This window comes from Leptosomus discolor, chromosome 18 (genome assembly GCF_034619465.1).
Source record: "Leptosomus discolor isolate bLepDis1 chromosome 18, bLepDis1.hap2, whole genome shotgun sequence".
Taxonomy (NCBI): Eukaryota; Metazoa; Chordata; class Aves; order Leptosomiformes; family Leptosomidae; genus Leptosomus; species Leptosomus discolor.
Window position 1 is genome coordinate 8,913,098 of NC_141408.1, and position 14,196 is coordinate 8,927,293.

Below are 14,196 nucleotides of genomic sequence, written 5' to 3' on the forward strand. Positions count from 1 at the left end.
CAGATGAGGGTGTACGAGGTGTGAGCTGACAAATGCTATCAGCCAGGCAGAGGTAAGGCAGGCTGCCTTGTCAGCCACGACCTTGTAAAGCTCAGTCCAAGCCCAGTTGCAGGTTCACGCCGGCAATATCGCAGCTACATCACCTCCACGGGGGAAGGCGGCTGCTCTGCACATTGCAGAGGTTTCGGATGACAAACAGCCAAAGTCCCAGCACTGGCAGGTGAAAAAGAGTTAAACGGAGGGGTGAGATGTACAAGCTCCCAGCTTCAGAGATGAATTACAGTCCACTGTGCCCATTGAACGCTGTCCAGAGGACAGACAGCCTAACAGAGAAGGGCAACAAGGAAAGAAAGCACCAGAAAATAAACCCATAAATTAATATTATCCAACCCACAAAACAGCAGACAGTCAAAAATCAGAGCACAGGGAGAAACGCAGCTCAACATCCACATCAAAGCTTACCAAAGGCCACGTTGCTGTCCTCCAACTGCTCCTTTGCTGCTCCTGCCAGCATTTAGAGGCAGGCAATCTCCCCAGAAAAAAATTAACTAAAAAGCTGAACTAAAAAGCAGGCCAGCTTTGGGCTCAATATCTTTGACTCGTAATGTTTTCTGTATCATGTGAACAGAAAATACCTCATCAATCAGTTCATTTGCTAAGACAACTCCTTCCAAGCATCTCCTGGAGGGAAACACAACCATCTATTTTTAATCTAATTTGTCTTTAATTACAAAAGTTACAGTAGGGCTGGGAGTGCTTTCCTAGCTGGGGCCTGGAGAGAAGGTTTGTAAATCCGACTCTCCTGAGTCCTCTTTGTTAAAAGGTTATTTCCCCCTGCAGTACTGAGAAGGTTTGTCTTGATGTGGAAGAGTGAATGCTGCCGGTATGCTGAAGAGGTCTTCTCCAATTGAGGAGATCTAATAGCAAAAGACAGAAGGGGAGAGAGGCCAGACAGTTCTGCTAATCCACACCAGAAAGAAACGAAGAGAAATCAAAGCAGACTGGCAGCAGCTTTAATTCTGCAGCATCCACCCGCTGCCGTGCTAATGACCCTGAGCGCCCAGCTCCTCAATGCCGAGCTCCTGTTTCCCCCCAGCTGGCCCTAGGCACAGCACTGAAGTGGGCATACGAGCAACGACAGGGTAGGCAGATGGAAGAGAGGGGGGAAAAAAAGCCTTACAAGGCACCACTGTGAATGGGATCTGACAAGGCAGCGATCCAAGATGCCACATGTGATATGACGGTCTACTTCAGTCAAGGTCTCCCTCAAAGAACAGGGACGTGAGTGCTGAGGCTCATAAATCTTCAGGCTTGTCAGGGCTCTGGCCCAAGCCCTGCACAGGGCTAAGTTAATCAACAGCTTCTCTGAGACACATTTAAAGAATAACTCAGCCTTGAGCAATCCATACCACAAACCTCAGCCCACTCTCCAAGGCCTGCAGAAGAAGTTTCACCCTTTCCCAGTCTCACCTGCTCGGGGGGGGGGGGGTCAGGCACAAAAGGACACAGCCAGCATGAGCTTGCTCCTGCCCACTGACTGTCAAAGAGTATCTCTGTCCACTTGCTCCAGGCCCCAGGAAGACCCCAGGGAGATGCTGGAGGTGTAATTTCTAACCCAAAGTGACTTGAGGTATCGGCGCAATGGTGCTCTGTAGAGCAGCAGAAGCAAGGAGCAAGCAGCCCCAAGGAGGGAGGGAATGAGACCAGCCTTTTGTCAGCCTTGGCTGCACAACGAGGTTCACCAGTGGCATCATCCTACGTAGTTCAGCAGGAGGAGCTCTTTGGGCTCCGACTGCAGACAGGTGTCTGCTTCACGGCTCATCCCTCCCTTGGCAGAGTCAGCAAAACAGCAGGGGCTGCAAGGAATGGAGGAAAGCCAGGTTGGACTGAAAGCCAGGGAGTCCAGAACGATCGGTGCTAGTCTGAGCCACCAGTGTGCACTTCAATAACACCGAAACCTGGAAAACATGCCATAGCACAAAAAAACCACCACACTGCCCACATGGGAAACACTGTGTGGGCTACTATGTGGGCTACCCCTTACCTAACAGAGAGCCTCCCCTATTAGCTGAATCCTGCTAGCGACAGCAGAAGCCAGGTCCTTCTCCCCACCTGCTTCCTGAGCACGGAGCAGACAACCAACCTTTTCCCCTGGCCCAGGTGAAGGATCGGCTGGTCCCGACGCTCTCTGCCTCCGGCACGGCTGGCTCGCTTTGCCAAGGCTGCGAGGGCAGCTCACTGGATTTGCTGCTGCTCTTCAAAGGCACGATGTACTTGGGCAGTCCTTTGTAGAACCATGCACCAGACCTCTTCCAAACCTGTTAGGAGACACAGATGCAACACCTTAAGACTGGGTTTTTACAGCAATAGAGCACAGCCAGCACCAAACGAGCTCCCCACCAAGCTCAGCCCAGCCACTCCGAGTTTGACCCCGCTCACACTTGGGTCAAGCCTTCCAGCTCACAGACGCCAACGGTTCCCCTGCACTCTGCAACTACCGCAGCACCCCAAATTCCTCCCCACACCTTGTCAGCCCAGCTTCACCTCCGTCCTTCTTCCACCACCAAAAAAGAAAAATCACAAATTTGAATGAGCAGCAGGCACAGATTGAAGGAGGTGCAGAGGGTGATCATGTAAACCATGGACCTTCTTACGTTCCCCAGGTCAAGACTAGCTGTTTCTCTGATGCTGTGCTTGAGTCAAACACACATTCCCAGGCTTACTCCAAGGATACTGAGATGAAGTTCCCTGGCCTGCACTAAGCAGCAGGCAGTTCAGATTCTGCATCTGTTGCTTCTCCATTGGGAACGCACAAAAAGAAAAGCTTCCTGGAGAGGGCAGGCACCTGCCAAGGGTGACAACAGCCCCAAGCACATGCTCTGCTTACAGTGAAACAAGTCTTGCACTGGCTGGAGGGGCAGCAAGCCCTGGCAAGTCTCTCCTCTCCTGGGCCGGGTCCCTCAGCCTGGGTTGCTTTACTTCTGAGACAGTCAAAGATTGGCAGCAGCTGGGGGATGCCAGCGGCAATGCCAGGACAGCAGAAATGCTGCCTCATGCCATACCAAATGGCACAACCTTGTCGTTCGTTTCACAGAGCGATTCAGGCTAAGCCAGATCATTTAATGAGCGTGCTCAAAAACCCCAGATGAGAAGAACGACACTCAAATAACCTGAACCTGCAGCACAAAATAGACTGTGAGTGCTAAACTGTAGTATCTCCTGTAAGAACACCCTCTACTCTCCAATTTAGTTTTAATGCAGCTTATGATGAAGGAGCTTTATTAAATATATTTAATATAATGCCTGCTGTGAGCCAGAGGAAGTGAAAAGGATGGCAGCTTAGACAAGGAGAAATGGCCTCTAAAAACCTAATTCTTTTGTGCCTTCCAGCAGTCTAATAATGAGCTAATGAGAAGGCCAGGGCAAAAATAAGTTAATATCGTAAAAATATAATTTTCTATTTTGTGCAAGGGGGTAGAAACCTTGCACTTCTGTTCAGAGTGAAGGAGATCATCAGTGTTTCTACTCCCAAGTTCTCAAAAGCATTTTGCATATAGTATCACCATGATGGCAATGCATGTAAATGCAGATATCCCTAATTACAGTAATACGTTTGCAATTTGCATTTAGGGCTTAATCAAAGCAGAGGGCAGTGACAACACCTGGCACTCATGAGACGTTCTTCTCACACAGGCACATAAAGCAGGACACCACCATCACCATTTCACTGATGGGAGGAGATTGCTCAGCAGGTTGCCCAGTTCCTCATCCAGAGCCACCAACACAGAGGACTGAAATCTCTGTGCTGGGGTCTTGAAAGCCAAGTGACGGCAATCTGAATTCACAGGGGAACCTGGTGGTATGCTTTTTAAAGGAAGAGCAGCCAGCAGCAGAAAGCACAGCATCACTGTGACACAGCACACACATCAGTTACTGTAAGAGTGCAAGAGAGATGCTTGTGTGCACCACAGCAGGATCTAGAAAAAAAGAGGTGAGAGCACCCTGCAGTTACACCAACATTTTTCTGCTGGGTAACAGCCCAGCAGGATGGTGAGTCTGCCATCCAAGTGAAAAGCTAGTAAGCCAATCCATTGAAAGAGAGAAGACTGCAAGTTCTTCTTCTACAGAGGGGGCCTTGGCAGGCAGGACACTTTACCAGCTCCTCCATCAGCATGCAAACAGCCAAAACAGTGACCCATTCAGGCACAAGCTGACACAGCTCCTTCTGTGCCCGCTGCTAGCACGTAGGGATTGCGCAGCATTTGGTACAGCATGTACAACAGCACACGTCAGTGCAGCACAGAGACCCTGGAGGAACGTGCTCTGCTGTTCCCGCAAAACCAAGAACTGGGAAATGCAGTTTTTTTAAATCTGGGACAGACGTCTCTACACGCAGCTTAGCCCACTGCAAGTCAGGTAAACACACACAATGCCGGAGCTGCAGGCTGGGCAAGCCCTTGTCTCCCTTGTCTCAGGGAGGCAGGAGGCCTTGGGAGCAGCTGCACACGCAGGACACAGCGGGCAGAACCGGGACTGCTGCAGCCATGGGGTTTGCATCCTGATCAGCACCAGGAGGTTGCCCATCCCCTGCCACACTGGGGCACACGTAGCTTCCCCACACAAACAGCCAGGGAGGAAGCAACCCTTTCTTACAGTCGTTCTCTGAACAGACCTTGCAACATCTGTAATTTAATTTGAAGCACTGAAGAGACCTATTATCTTCAGGTGAGCTACAACTGAGGCACACCATAAAACCAATCAGACACAGCAAGGATTGCTGTAAGAAAAGGCTGGTCACTCCCAGGTTTCTCACTACGCCAAAGCAAGTCCAGTTATAGAAAGAGTTAATGATATGATACACCCAGCTGTGATGTAGTAATACTAGTATAAAATTGATTCTATGCATACACATTCACTTTAAATTGGTGCTTCTAATAATAAGAGTTTGGTCTCATTACAGCAGTACTGAAATTGTTTTGAGATCAGCTCTAAAATAGCTGCAGGAAGATGCTCTCCTCTATATTGACTCAGTACCTCTGCTCCCCGAGGGTTACCAGCATGCCCCAACCGAAACGACCACGGTTCACGTTCTATTCTGCAGGCGGGCACACAGGTTAGTTTTAGCGTCCATGCATCAAAACAAATCGATGTTGCTGACGGCTATCGATGGTAGTTTCATTGATTGCAAGAGTGGCCTGACAGCAAAGTTCTTGCTTGATTTTAAATTAATAAATCTATAACAGTGCTTCAAGAATAAAACTCCTGTTTATTAGCAGGAGTTTGCTGCTTCCAAGGAGGAGAGAGTTTTGCTCCTGCTAGTCCCATTGGCACCTAAGACGAAATCCAGCCCCCACAGCAGCCTGAGTTTGGGTGGAGTTAGAATTTCATCAGCACGAGGGACAGCCAGCTGCTTCCAGTCTCTTGCAACAACCCAATTTTAAGTAACATAGATCATCCCTTGCTCTGAGTGCCTGACAGAGAGGAGTAAAGATCTGTATCTGCATTATCCCAGATCAGGATGTGGTGGCCCAGTGCGTGGCTCAGGACAGAGCAGGCACACCACAGTTCACCGGCTGCAGGTGTCCCCAGCCCACTGTGCTCAAACTGGCCCAGCCATACACAACCAAAATCCACACTAAATATTGACTTCCTTCAGGCTCCTGTCCTTCTGCTTCCCCTGACACCTAAACTACCCTAAAGAAAAGTGGGGGAGGACACAAGGGAGAAGAGCTACTTTAGCAACAGACTCCTTTTTTCATTACTTCAAAACAATTTAACAGCCATGGGCATGACAAGCCCAGAGCGCTCAATGCCTTTTACAGCCCTGATAATGTGCCTAATAAAGTTGTATCAAGCCATCATTATAGCTACAGGATGAGACAGTCAGAAGCAGATGCGTATTTTTATCTAGCACATCCAAGTGCAGCCCATAAATGGGACCTAACGCAGAATCACTGGGCCCTGGTGAAACACATGTTACTGCTCAAACTTGTCCCTCCTCTTTCTCCTCCTTTGAACACAAGTGCTAAAACAAGCTCCTAAACAAAGAAAACATTAGGACTTGGTGACGAAGGGACATAAAAAACGCTTGCCGCCCCCCAGAGTTCACCCAGCTTGGTGACGCCAAGCCACAAATCCCCTAAACAGAGATGCTCAGAACGGATCTTCGCTGCAAAGCCGCCTTTTGCTCTACCACCCACTCGATTGCCACACAGTAGCTGTTCTCATTCTGCAGCCCCCTTCCTTCACAGCAGCCCGGGGCTGGGCTGTGCAAGAGGAAAACAGCTACCTTCAGCTTCCCATGCCGACACCAGCATTATTGGCTCAATCCCCCTCAGCAGCCAAAAGGCGGGGGAGCAGGTTCTCGTGGGCTACAATGCTTAGTGAAGAGAAAGGCACCTGCAAATGCAGCCACCCAGGGAGGACTTCATTGCCATTGCCCTCATGCAGCACGGGCCCACACGCTCACTTTGTCCCAGCTCTCCACCATGGCTCTGGCACGCTGCAAACCACTGGCAGGGAGAAAGAGCAAGCGCTCTTCAGCTTCGTTATTTGCATTCATCTGCTTTTCCATAACACAGAGATTTCCAATTACATTATTTACAGCAATCTGTTGTCAACTCCCACATTCAGCACTCGAGGATGAAGAAAATTAAAAGGCAGTGAAATTGCTATTCGGAGCTTTGTTTCCGGAATAGCAAAATCTATCGCACCTCTGACCCCAACGTTTCTCAAGCTGCAATGGCTGCCAGCCTTCAACGATTTATCATTCCCCTCTCAATCAGGCCTCTTTTTTTCCTGTGGCTCTATTCTAGAGGACACTATTTTGAGTCTAACCACTTGCTACCACCCCCTAAAATAATATGGCAGGCTATTGATGAGTTCTTTGAATTGCAAACAGGTGCACATCACTTCAATTCAACCCAGAGTCACCCAAAATAAACACTCCCCTCCATCAGTATGGTATTTTGCCAAGAAATCATCATGCCAGGCAGGAATAACCCTGGGCTATGTTGGTTTATAATGTTCAAAAAGGTATGAGTCTATATGTAAAAAGAGAAGTCCTGGGGGCAAAAGGGGAAGAGACAACTCTGCTCCCCCAGCGCAGTTACATTATCCTCAGTGTGGTTTATTGTGATAAACCAAGAAATGCAGCCAGCCATGAAAACACTGTTTAGCGAAGAGAAGAAATTAAAGGGAAAGTGAAGCAGAGAGGGCAAATCAAAACTTTAACAGGTCCCTCATAGCTGATACTCTCTTTCATAGCCAATGGGTTTTAAAAAAAAAATAAAATTAAAAAAAAAATCTATATTCCCCCCACCCTACTTAAACTGTTTTCATTATCACTACAGTTTTGGATGTGTCAATTCAAATGTAAATGTGCATGAACACTTCCAAGAGGATTTTAATTACGATGATAGCATCGCTAATTATGGATATAGAAAAAAAATATATATAAAAAGTGGTAATTCACAAAGGTACTTTGCAGAACCTGGTGCTATCAGTCAAAACAAGGCAGTGTAGAGAGTTAAACGGCTGGGCAGGGATTTGACAAAACACAGCAGGTCCCCTTCCCCCCCGCCCAGGCCAGGAGGTGACAGGCAGACTTCAGCCATGCCCAACTAACTCAACACGGGCATTGCTGCCCAAGCTGTTATTAAGCTCACATGCTCTGCGAGAGGCCTGGCAGCAGGGAATCATTTCAGCTGTATACGTGCCCACCACAGCTCCTCCCAGGAAGCTTTGCTCCTCTGACAGCTACTGCAATAAGCCCCCACCTTGCTCCCTTTCTGCCCTGCACTGTCATCCCCGTGGGTGCATCAGTGCTTCACTGCCAAGTCAGCAAACAGGCTCCCTGAAAACCCGTGGCCAACATTTGCTGCAGCCAAGGACCAGTGTCCCTGATCACGCCATGGGACTTCCTACGCATGCAGAAACAGGACGGCCCTAGGGAGGATCAGCCCTCCATGCTCAGTCTCCAGAAAGGCGATGCAAGACGCAAAGCCAAGGAAGGCCATGCAGCACGTGGAGGAGGGAAGAAGGGAGATTTTTGCCCTCCAAACTGAACATGAGCTTGACTGAATTTGCTTCTATCTTTGCTTGCAGGAACAATAAAACACGATCCACATCTGCTTTAATTCCACTGCCCTCAGAAGACATTGCAAAGGAAAACATCCACAGAATCGTGGAAGGAGGGGGTTTTCAATAGATGCCTCTGCAAACAGCTGGGACAAGTGGCATCTCCAACAGGCCAGTTCAGCTGAGGTCTATCTTATTTCAGGAAGAAGAAATGCACTTATGATGCAGCGGTGTCTGCAGGTCCTTGGGGATGTTCTCTTTGCCAGTACGAACATCCAGGCTCTGTCAGGTCCCGGCCGTGTTACAACACAGCACTTTCCTCCCAGCACCTCTCTGGTAGCTTGGAGACCCCCTCACCCTGCATGTACGCATCACGCTCGGCAGCTCAAGTGCTGCCAAACACACTGGTTTGCTTCTGGATGGCTGGGACACAAGCAGCAGGCAGAATCCATTAATCACCTCCACTGTCCAGAAATAAGACTGTGTCAGAGCAACTTTTTCTTCATTGCTGTGCAGCACAGCCCTCCCAGTGGAGTTTTGAAGGAAACGGAAAGCAGCAAAGAACACTTCTGAATGGCTGAGGCTGGGATTCCCAAAGGGATCTATGGCATCAAACATTCAACTCCAACTGAAAAACTAATGTAAACAATAGGTGGTTACATTTTGACCCAGGTATACTGATGATTTAATCATAACTGAAGCCAGCACAGATTCTGTCCACACAGCAAAAAGGGGAAGATGACTGCCACATGCCACTAAACTTATTCAGTTCCTCAATCTCTCTGCCTGGATCCCAGGAAATAAAATGGGGCTGATACCTACTCATGATGCAGGAGATTCCAAGGTTAGACAGAAGAATATCTGATCCCAAACAGCAGACATCCATCTGCACTCACTGATAGCAAACATAACCTTCAGCAAAGAGCATGGCCAAAGGGGTTTGGTCCAGAGCAGATGGCAATACAAGACAGATCCAGCTCACAGAAACAGACAGCAACAAGGAACTGGTTGTGAACACAAGCCCTTGAAAACAAACCTGGTAATTTAGTGCGTGCCCTGTAATATCATGACACCTGAACCAGCTTCAGGGACTGCACTAGTACCAGCCATCAGCCTGAGGCCTAAGAGCCTCATCCTTTCCTCACACAGGCTCTTAGGGAAGACCCGATCAAAGCCGCTTTCCAGGCATTTATTCTGATATTGCCTCAACTTCCTTGCCCTGGCTGACATGCCTCAAGGTTTCCGCTAATTCTCAATGCTTTCCTGCCTTCTCCCAAAACAAAAGTAGAGCATGTGGGAAGACAGAGGGGACGTATGACTTGATGCCTGGCTGCGTGTCCACCCTGTGACCCTTCCAACCTTCTCCTGGTCAGGGCACCAGCACCACCGTAAACAAGAGAGGAGACAGACCTGAACTGACCTTAAAGAGAATAAAAAAATAAAGACGAAGCTTAGAGTTGGGAGGTAAGACGAGGCTATTTATTAGTTAAGTCTAAAAAAGTAAGTTCCATCCATTTTCATTAGGGAAGCACTTTGGCCGTATCTCAGGTTTCACAGAGAAAGCAAGTCTCCTCTGAAGGTTACCGTACCCTCACACACTGGCCACACATAACAATTACCGGGCAGGTTAATATTCTTCTCTGTCCAGTGACCACAGCTCTTCATTATTTTTATAAGAAATAGGAAAAAACCACAACTGTACAGTGTGAGATGAGAAAACAAAACAAAACAAAGAACAGAATAAAAGAAATAAAAGTCAATTTTAGTCCCATACCCATCTCCCTGCAGAACACAGAAAACATCTTGACCTGCCTCGCTCTCCATTTTGGGACCTCCATCTGGAATTCAAAATACCTGGATGATTCAGTGTATCAAATTATTAACAATACCCAAGCAGCTGGAATGCTCTCTGCCTGCCCTGCCCACACCCACACTGCTGCTCAAAAGTTGAAGACTGGCAGCATCCATGTGCCCCTCATCCTTCCTGAACATGAACTTTGCAAGTGCTCCCACGCAGACAAAGCCCTCCTACATAAAACCTAAGCAATGCTAAGTTTCCACAACTAGAATAAAAAAACTTCAGCATCTCAAACACCTGCACAAATGCTCTCACTACAATTCAAAAACTAATTTAGCAGAGCACCCAGGTTTCACAGTTGGTTGCAGTGGTCAGAAACAGCTGCACTGGATTGATGTTCAAGGACCACAAGCAAAAGCCCAAAATAAATTGATGGGAACAAGTGAAAATCCTTCTGTAATCACAGAACAAATTCACTGACTTCACTGTAGAGCAGCGAGCCCTGATGTTGGTGGATGCTGGCTGGCAGACAAGAATTGAGGCAGGCTATTACTTTTTGCAGTGTAAAGACAAGGATGAAGGATATAAAAATTTGGAGACCTGCATTAGAAATCTCCCACGCTGGCAAGACATGGGATTTTGCAGGCAGAGAGGAAAACAGACTTAAAAGCTGCAATCCTAGTTATTTTTAGAGGGACAAATATTGCAGCTCTTCTCCAGATCTCTCCAGCTGTATTGAAGAACCAGTGTTAGCCAAGTTTATTTGCCACAGAGATAGGAGGGAAATAGCCTGGCAGCAGAAAGTAATAGTCTCTTTATGACCATAGCTAGAAAAACCCCACAAAGGTATACTGGCTGCAGGGGCTGGTGGGTTTCTTTCCCCTCCACCCTGTCACAAACCAAAGTTGTCACCATTGTGAGCATTCACTGAGCCTGCCTGTCCTCCAGCCAAGCCTCCCAAACCCCATCCCAAGCTCTCCTCCAAGTGCCCAGGCACAGGGAAGAGCCCACACACACTCAGCACAGACTTAGGGCAGGTAGGTGCGTGCTGCTGAACCCCATCTCTCCACAGTTGCATTTTACCTCTCTCTGTTCACTGCAGATCTTGCACAACCAAAGAGGACGTTTCTGGGCTCCAAAGGTTTCTATGCCACACTTGGTGCAAACTTTCTGAAACAAGAAGAGAGAAAAAAATAAAACAAAAAAAAAAGGTGGCGTTAGCAACTCCCCACAGCCACATAGCCCTTGGGAGAGAGAAGGAGGAGAAGCGTCTGTCCCAACAGTTCTGGTTTGCTTTCCTGAAAAATCTAAACATGGACAATTTTCTTATTTTTCCTGGAGAACCACTGATCGCAGGAAGCTGCTTCAACCTATATGGATGTGAGACAAAAACAAATCTCCAGCATAGTCCTTGACTGCAGGGCAAGAAGAGAACTGGACAAATCAAACCCCATGACCAACAGGCATATTTCTACAGCGGATTTTTTATTCCTCTAAATCCTAAAACTCAATCACTGTGGCATGGAAAGCAACGGCAACCAAGTACAAAACAAGTGCGGGTTTGTGCAAGACTGGAAATCCTCTCCTCCCTTCCTTCACATATGTAGTCTTAAACCCTGCGGCTTCCTCTCCATTTCAGCACACGCTCGGCAGCTATTGATTCGTGGCTGCTTAGGAAGTGGGCACAGCCGTGCCTACGTGCGCTCTTCCTGAGCAGAATGCTTGATAGCGCCGCACGGCCTCTGTTGCTGCACAAGGGAACTTTCATGTCTCTGCTGGCATTACAAGCCTTTTACAACCTGAATCACCTAATATTGTGTAATGAAAGTGATGTGTATCAGGCTTGGCTTAACAGTTTGAGAAATTGGATGAATTCTTTGATCCTCACAGAGCAAAAGCCACTCACAAGAGGGCCCTGCAGAGCAAAACGTTGCTTAGAGAGACATGTGAATTTAATCTCCCCAGCTAAGGTTTTACATATTCCCCTAGCCAGGCGGCTCCTTCTCTGAGCCAGGAGGTCTGTGTCCAGGGGCAAAAGTCTCAGTGGCTCACTCAGACCTCAGTGCCCACATCTGGAGGAGGAGAGCAGAAGAACGATGGTATCTGAGGCAATGGCTTCATTATATGAATAAATGCATCCAACTGTTTTGGTTATCGTAGTCCAGAGGCAGGTCTGTTCCTGACTCATGTTGCACAGAAAGTAGGAGGCATCACCAGCAGCCCCATGAAGGTTGGTGCCCCTCTCTCCATCTCTTGGTTCCTGTCCTCGCCCTCATCTTCCCAGAGAAATAAGGAACAACCTATTGGGTCTGGTGCATCAATACTCCACATGGTGCTACCCAAGCCAAGAGGGCTTGCATGTGGAAATAGTAGACACCTCCTGAAGTACCCCAAATTCTCTCTCCCTCAAATCAAAATCTGAGGGAGCAACTCGGTCTTAAATACCCTCAAAGATCCCAATCCCCACACGTATTGCACATTCAAACACTCCCTCTAGTGGAAGCTTCCAAGCTATTTTATTCCTAGCCATAAATTTTGAAAGTTCCGATATAAAACGGGGCTTTCCTCCTCCCCTTCTCTGCAGACTAGCTGGAAAATTAAGCATCACTCACAACCCCTTCAGAAGAAGACATAAAAATCGAGGACATTAAACGCAGCCCCATTTCTCATTAAATAGAAGATAAAGCACTTTATTCTCCTAATTACTTCACCATTTACATATGATACTGATACTCTCTGCATGGTAAATGACACATCACGCTTTGTCTAACTACTGCTATTGTTAACACATCTGGATTCACATACATCTTTGTCTTGCCATAATGCATTTATTTCTAATATAATAAAAACTAATATTAAAAACATTCTTCATAAAACAGAAAGTGGCACTTGGAAAATCCATCAGGCCCCAAGAAATACAGAACCTCTATTCAGCAGAAGGGACTTAGTGAAGGTAAGTCCTTTGCTGTGTTTCAGATACATCATTACATCAATTCCTGTTATTGAATTAAACGGGCTGCAATGAGATGGTAACAGAGCAATGCTAGCAAGAAAAATACGAACTTTAAAAATCCATAATTCCCTGACAAGTAATTGTTTATTGCATATAGCACTGCATGAGTGATGGATATCCCTGGAAGAGAGGGAACAAGCTTAAAGTAACAATCCAGTCTGTGTACTCTGCTGAAGGGTTGACTGTTCCCTGACTTCACTCCACAGTATTAAAAAGCAGTAAGCCCACCAGTCAGCGTTACCCTGAGCTCACACGCAGCTGAAAAGTGCAGCCAAGCTGAAAGCAGCTGCAAAATGCACACTGGGCAAGTAGGGTCTCCCCTTAAATCAACCTGGATATGAATGCTCCTGAACTGCCCAACCTACTGAAGACAAAAAGGGAATAACCATTAAAAAAAACCAAACCAAACCAAACCAAACAGCCCTTCTCTGGAGTTTTCTGGTCACAGCCCTCCCGGAGCCTCAGGCTCATGCAGCCTTCTTAGCTGGGGGATTACTACCTGCAACTGCAAACAGACAGGGCAGGGGAAGTGTCCGAATCAGCTTTTGCCTCCCCTTCAGTGTACAGGGCTCACAGGAAGCAGGTTAGGAAGCACTGTGGCGATGTGACCTAGCTGGCTTCGGACAAGGTGAGAGCAGAATCGCCAAGGGAAGAAGGCAAGAATACAGCACATCCTGTTATTCTGCGTGCTTGAAATGCAGGAAACAGCCGTCTCCTGTCTGCCATCCAGCCCTTTATTCTCCACAGGCGCGTGTCCGCAGAGCCCATGCTCCTCTCCAAGAGACCTGCCCCACAGCTCCCATTCAAACCCGACCTTCCACTTCCCAGTACCTTACTGCTGCTTCCTTCCCCACCCCTTCCTAACAAGCTACTTTCTCCCCGGCTTAGGACCCAGGGATTCAAAGATTTGCGTCTACTTTCCCAGTCACTGCATTACAAGCAATCTTCTGCATAACCCCTGCCTCAGTCAAGCTACTTCTGCAAACTGGATCCAGTGGAGAAACTCACTCGACAAAGGCAGCACAGCTCACAGCAGCTCCCTGCCCAGGAAGCACGTACGGAGGGATGCCGGGACCCCAGTTCTGACTGCAAGGGGCACCCACCTCCCTTCCCTCTCTTACAAGACCTCTAAACCCAGCAGTGCTGAAGCCAGCTGTGGACCTGTGCAGGCCCAGCCTGGCAGCCTGCTCTGCATGAGAACTGCATCTCACAAACTCCAGCAGTGCCAGCACGAAAGGTTCTCTGTCATGGCCTGCATGGCTGCTCAACCACAGAGGTGCCAACGCGCACCACTCCACGGTAAAGG

The 14,196-nt window shown here is 48.0% G+C and overlaps 1 protein-coding gene across 1 annotated transcript in view; it reads right to left on the reverse strand.

Moving 5' to 3' along the window:
- Window positions 1-14,196, reverse strand: part of RPH3AL (rabphilin 3A like (without C2 domains)) — a 31,015-nt gene that overhangs the window by 12,216 nt on the left and 4,603 nt on the right. The window contains exons 4-5 of the mRNA XM_009958640.2: window positions 10,961-11,047; window positions 2,144-2,318 (exon numbers count right to left, since the gene is read on the reverse strand). Of these exons, the coding sequence (XP_009956942.2) occupies window positions 2,144-2,318; window positions 10,961-11,047 (262 nt within the window). The remainder of the gene's footprint in view (window positions 1-2,143; window positions 2,319-10,960; window positions 11,048-14,196) is intronic.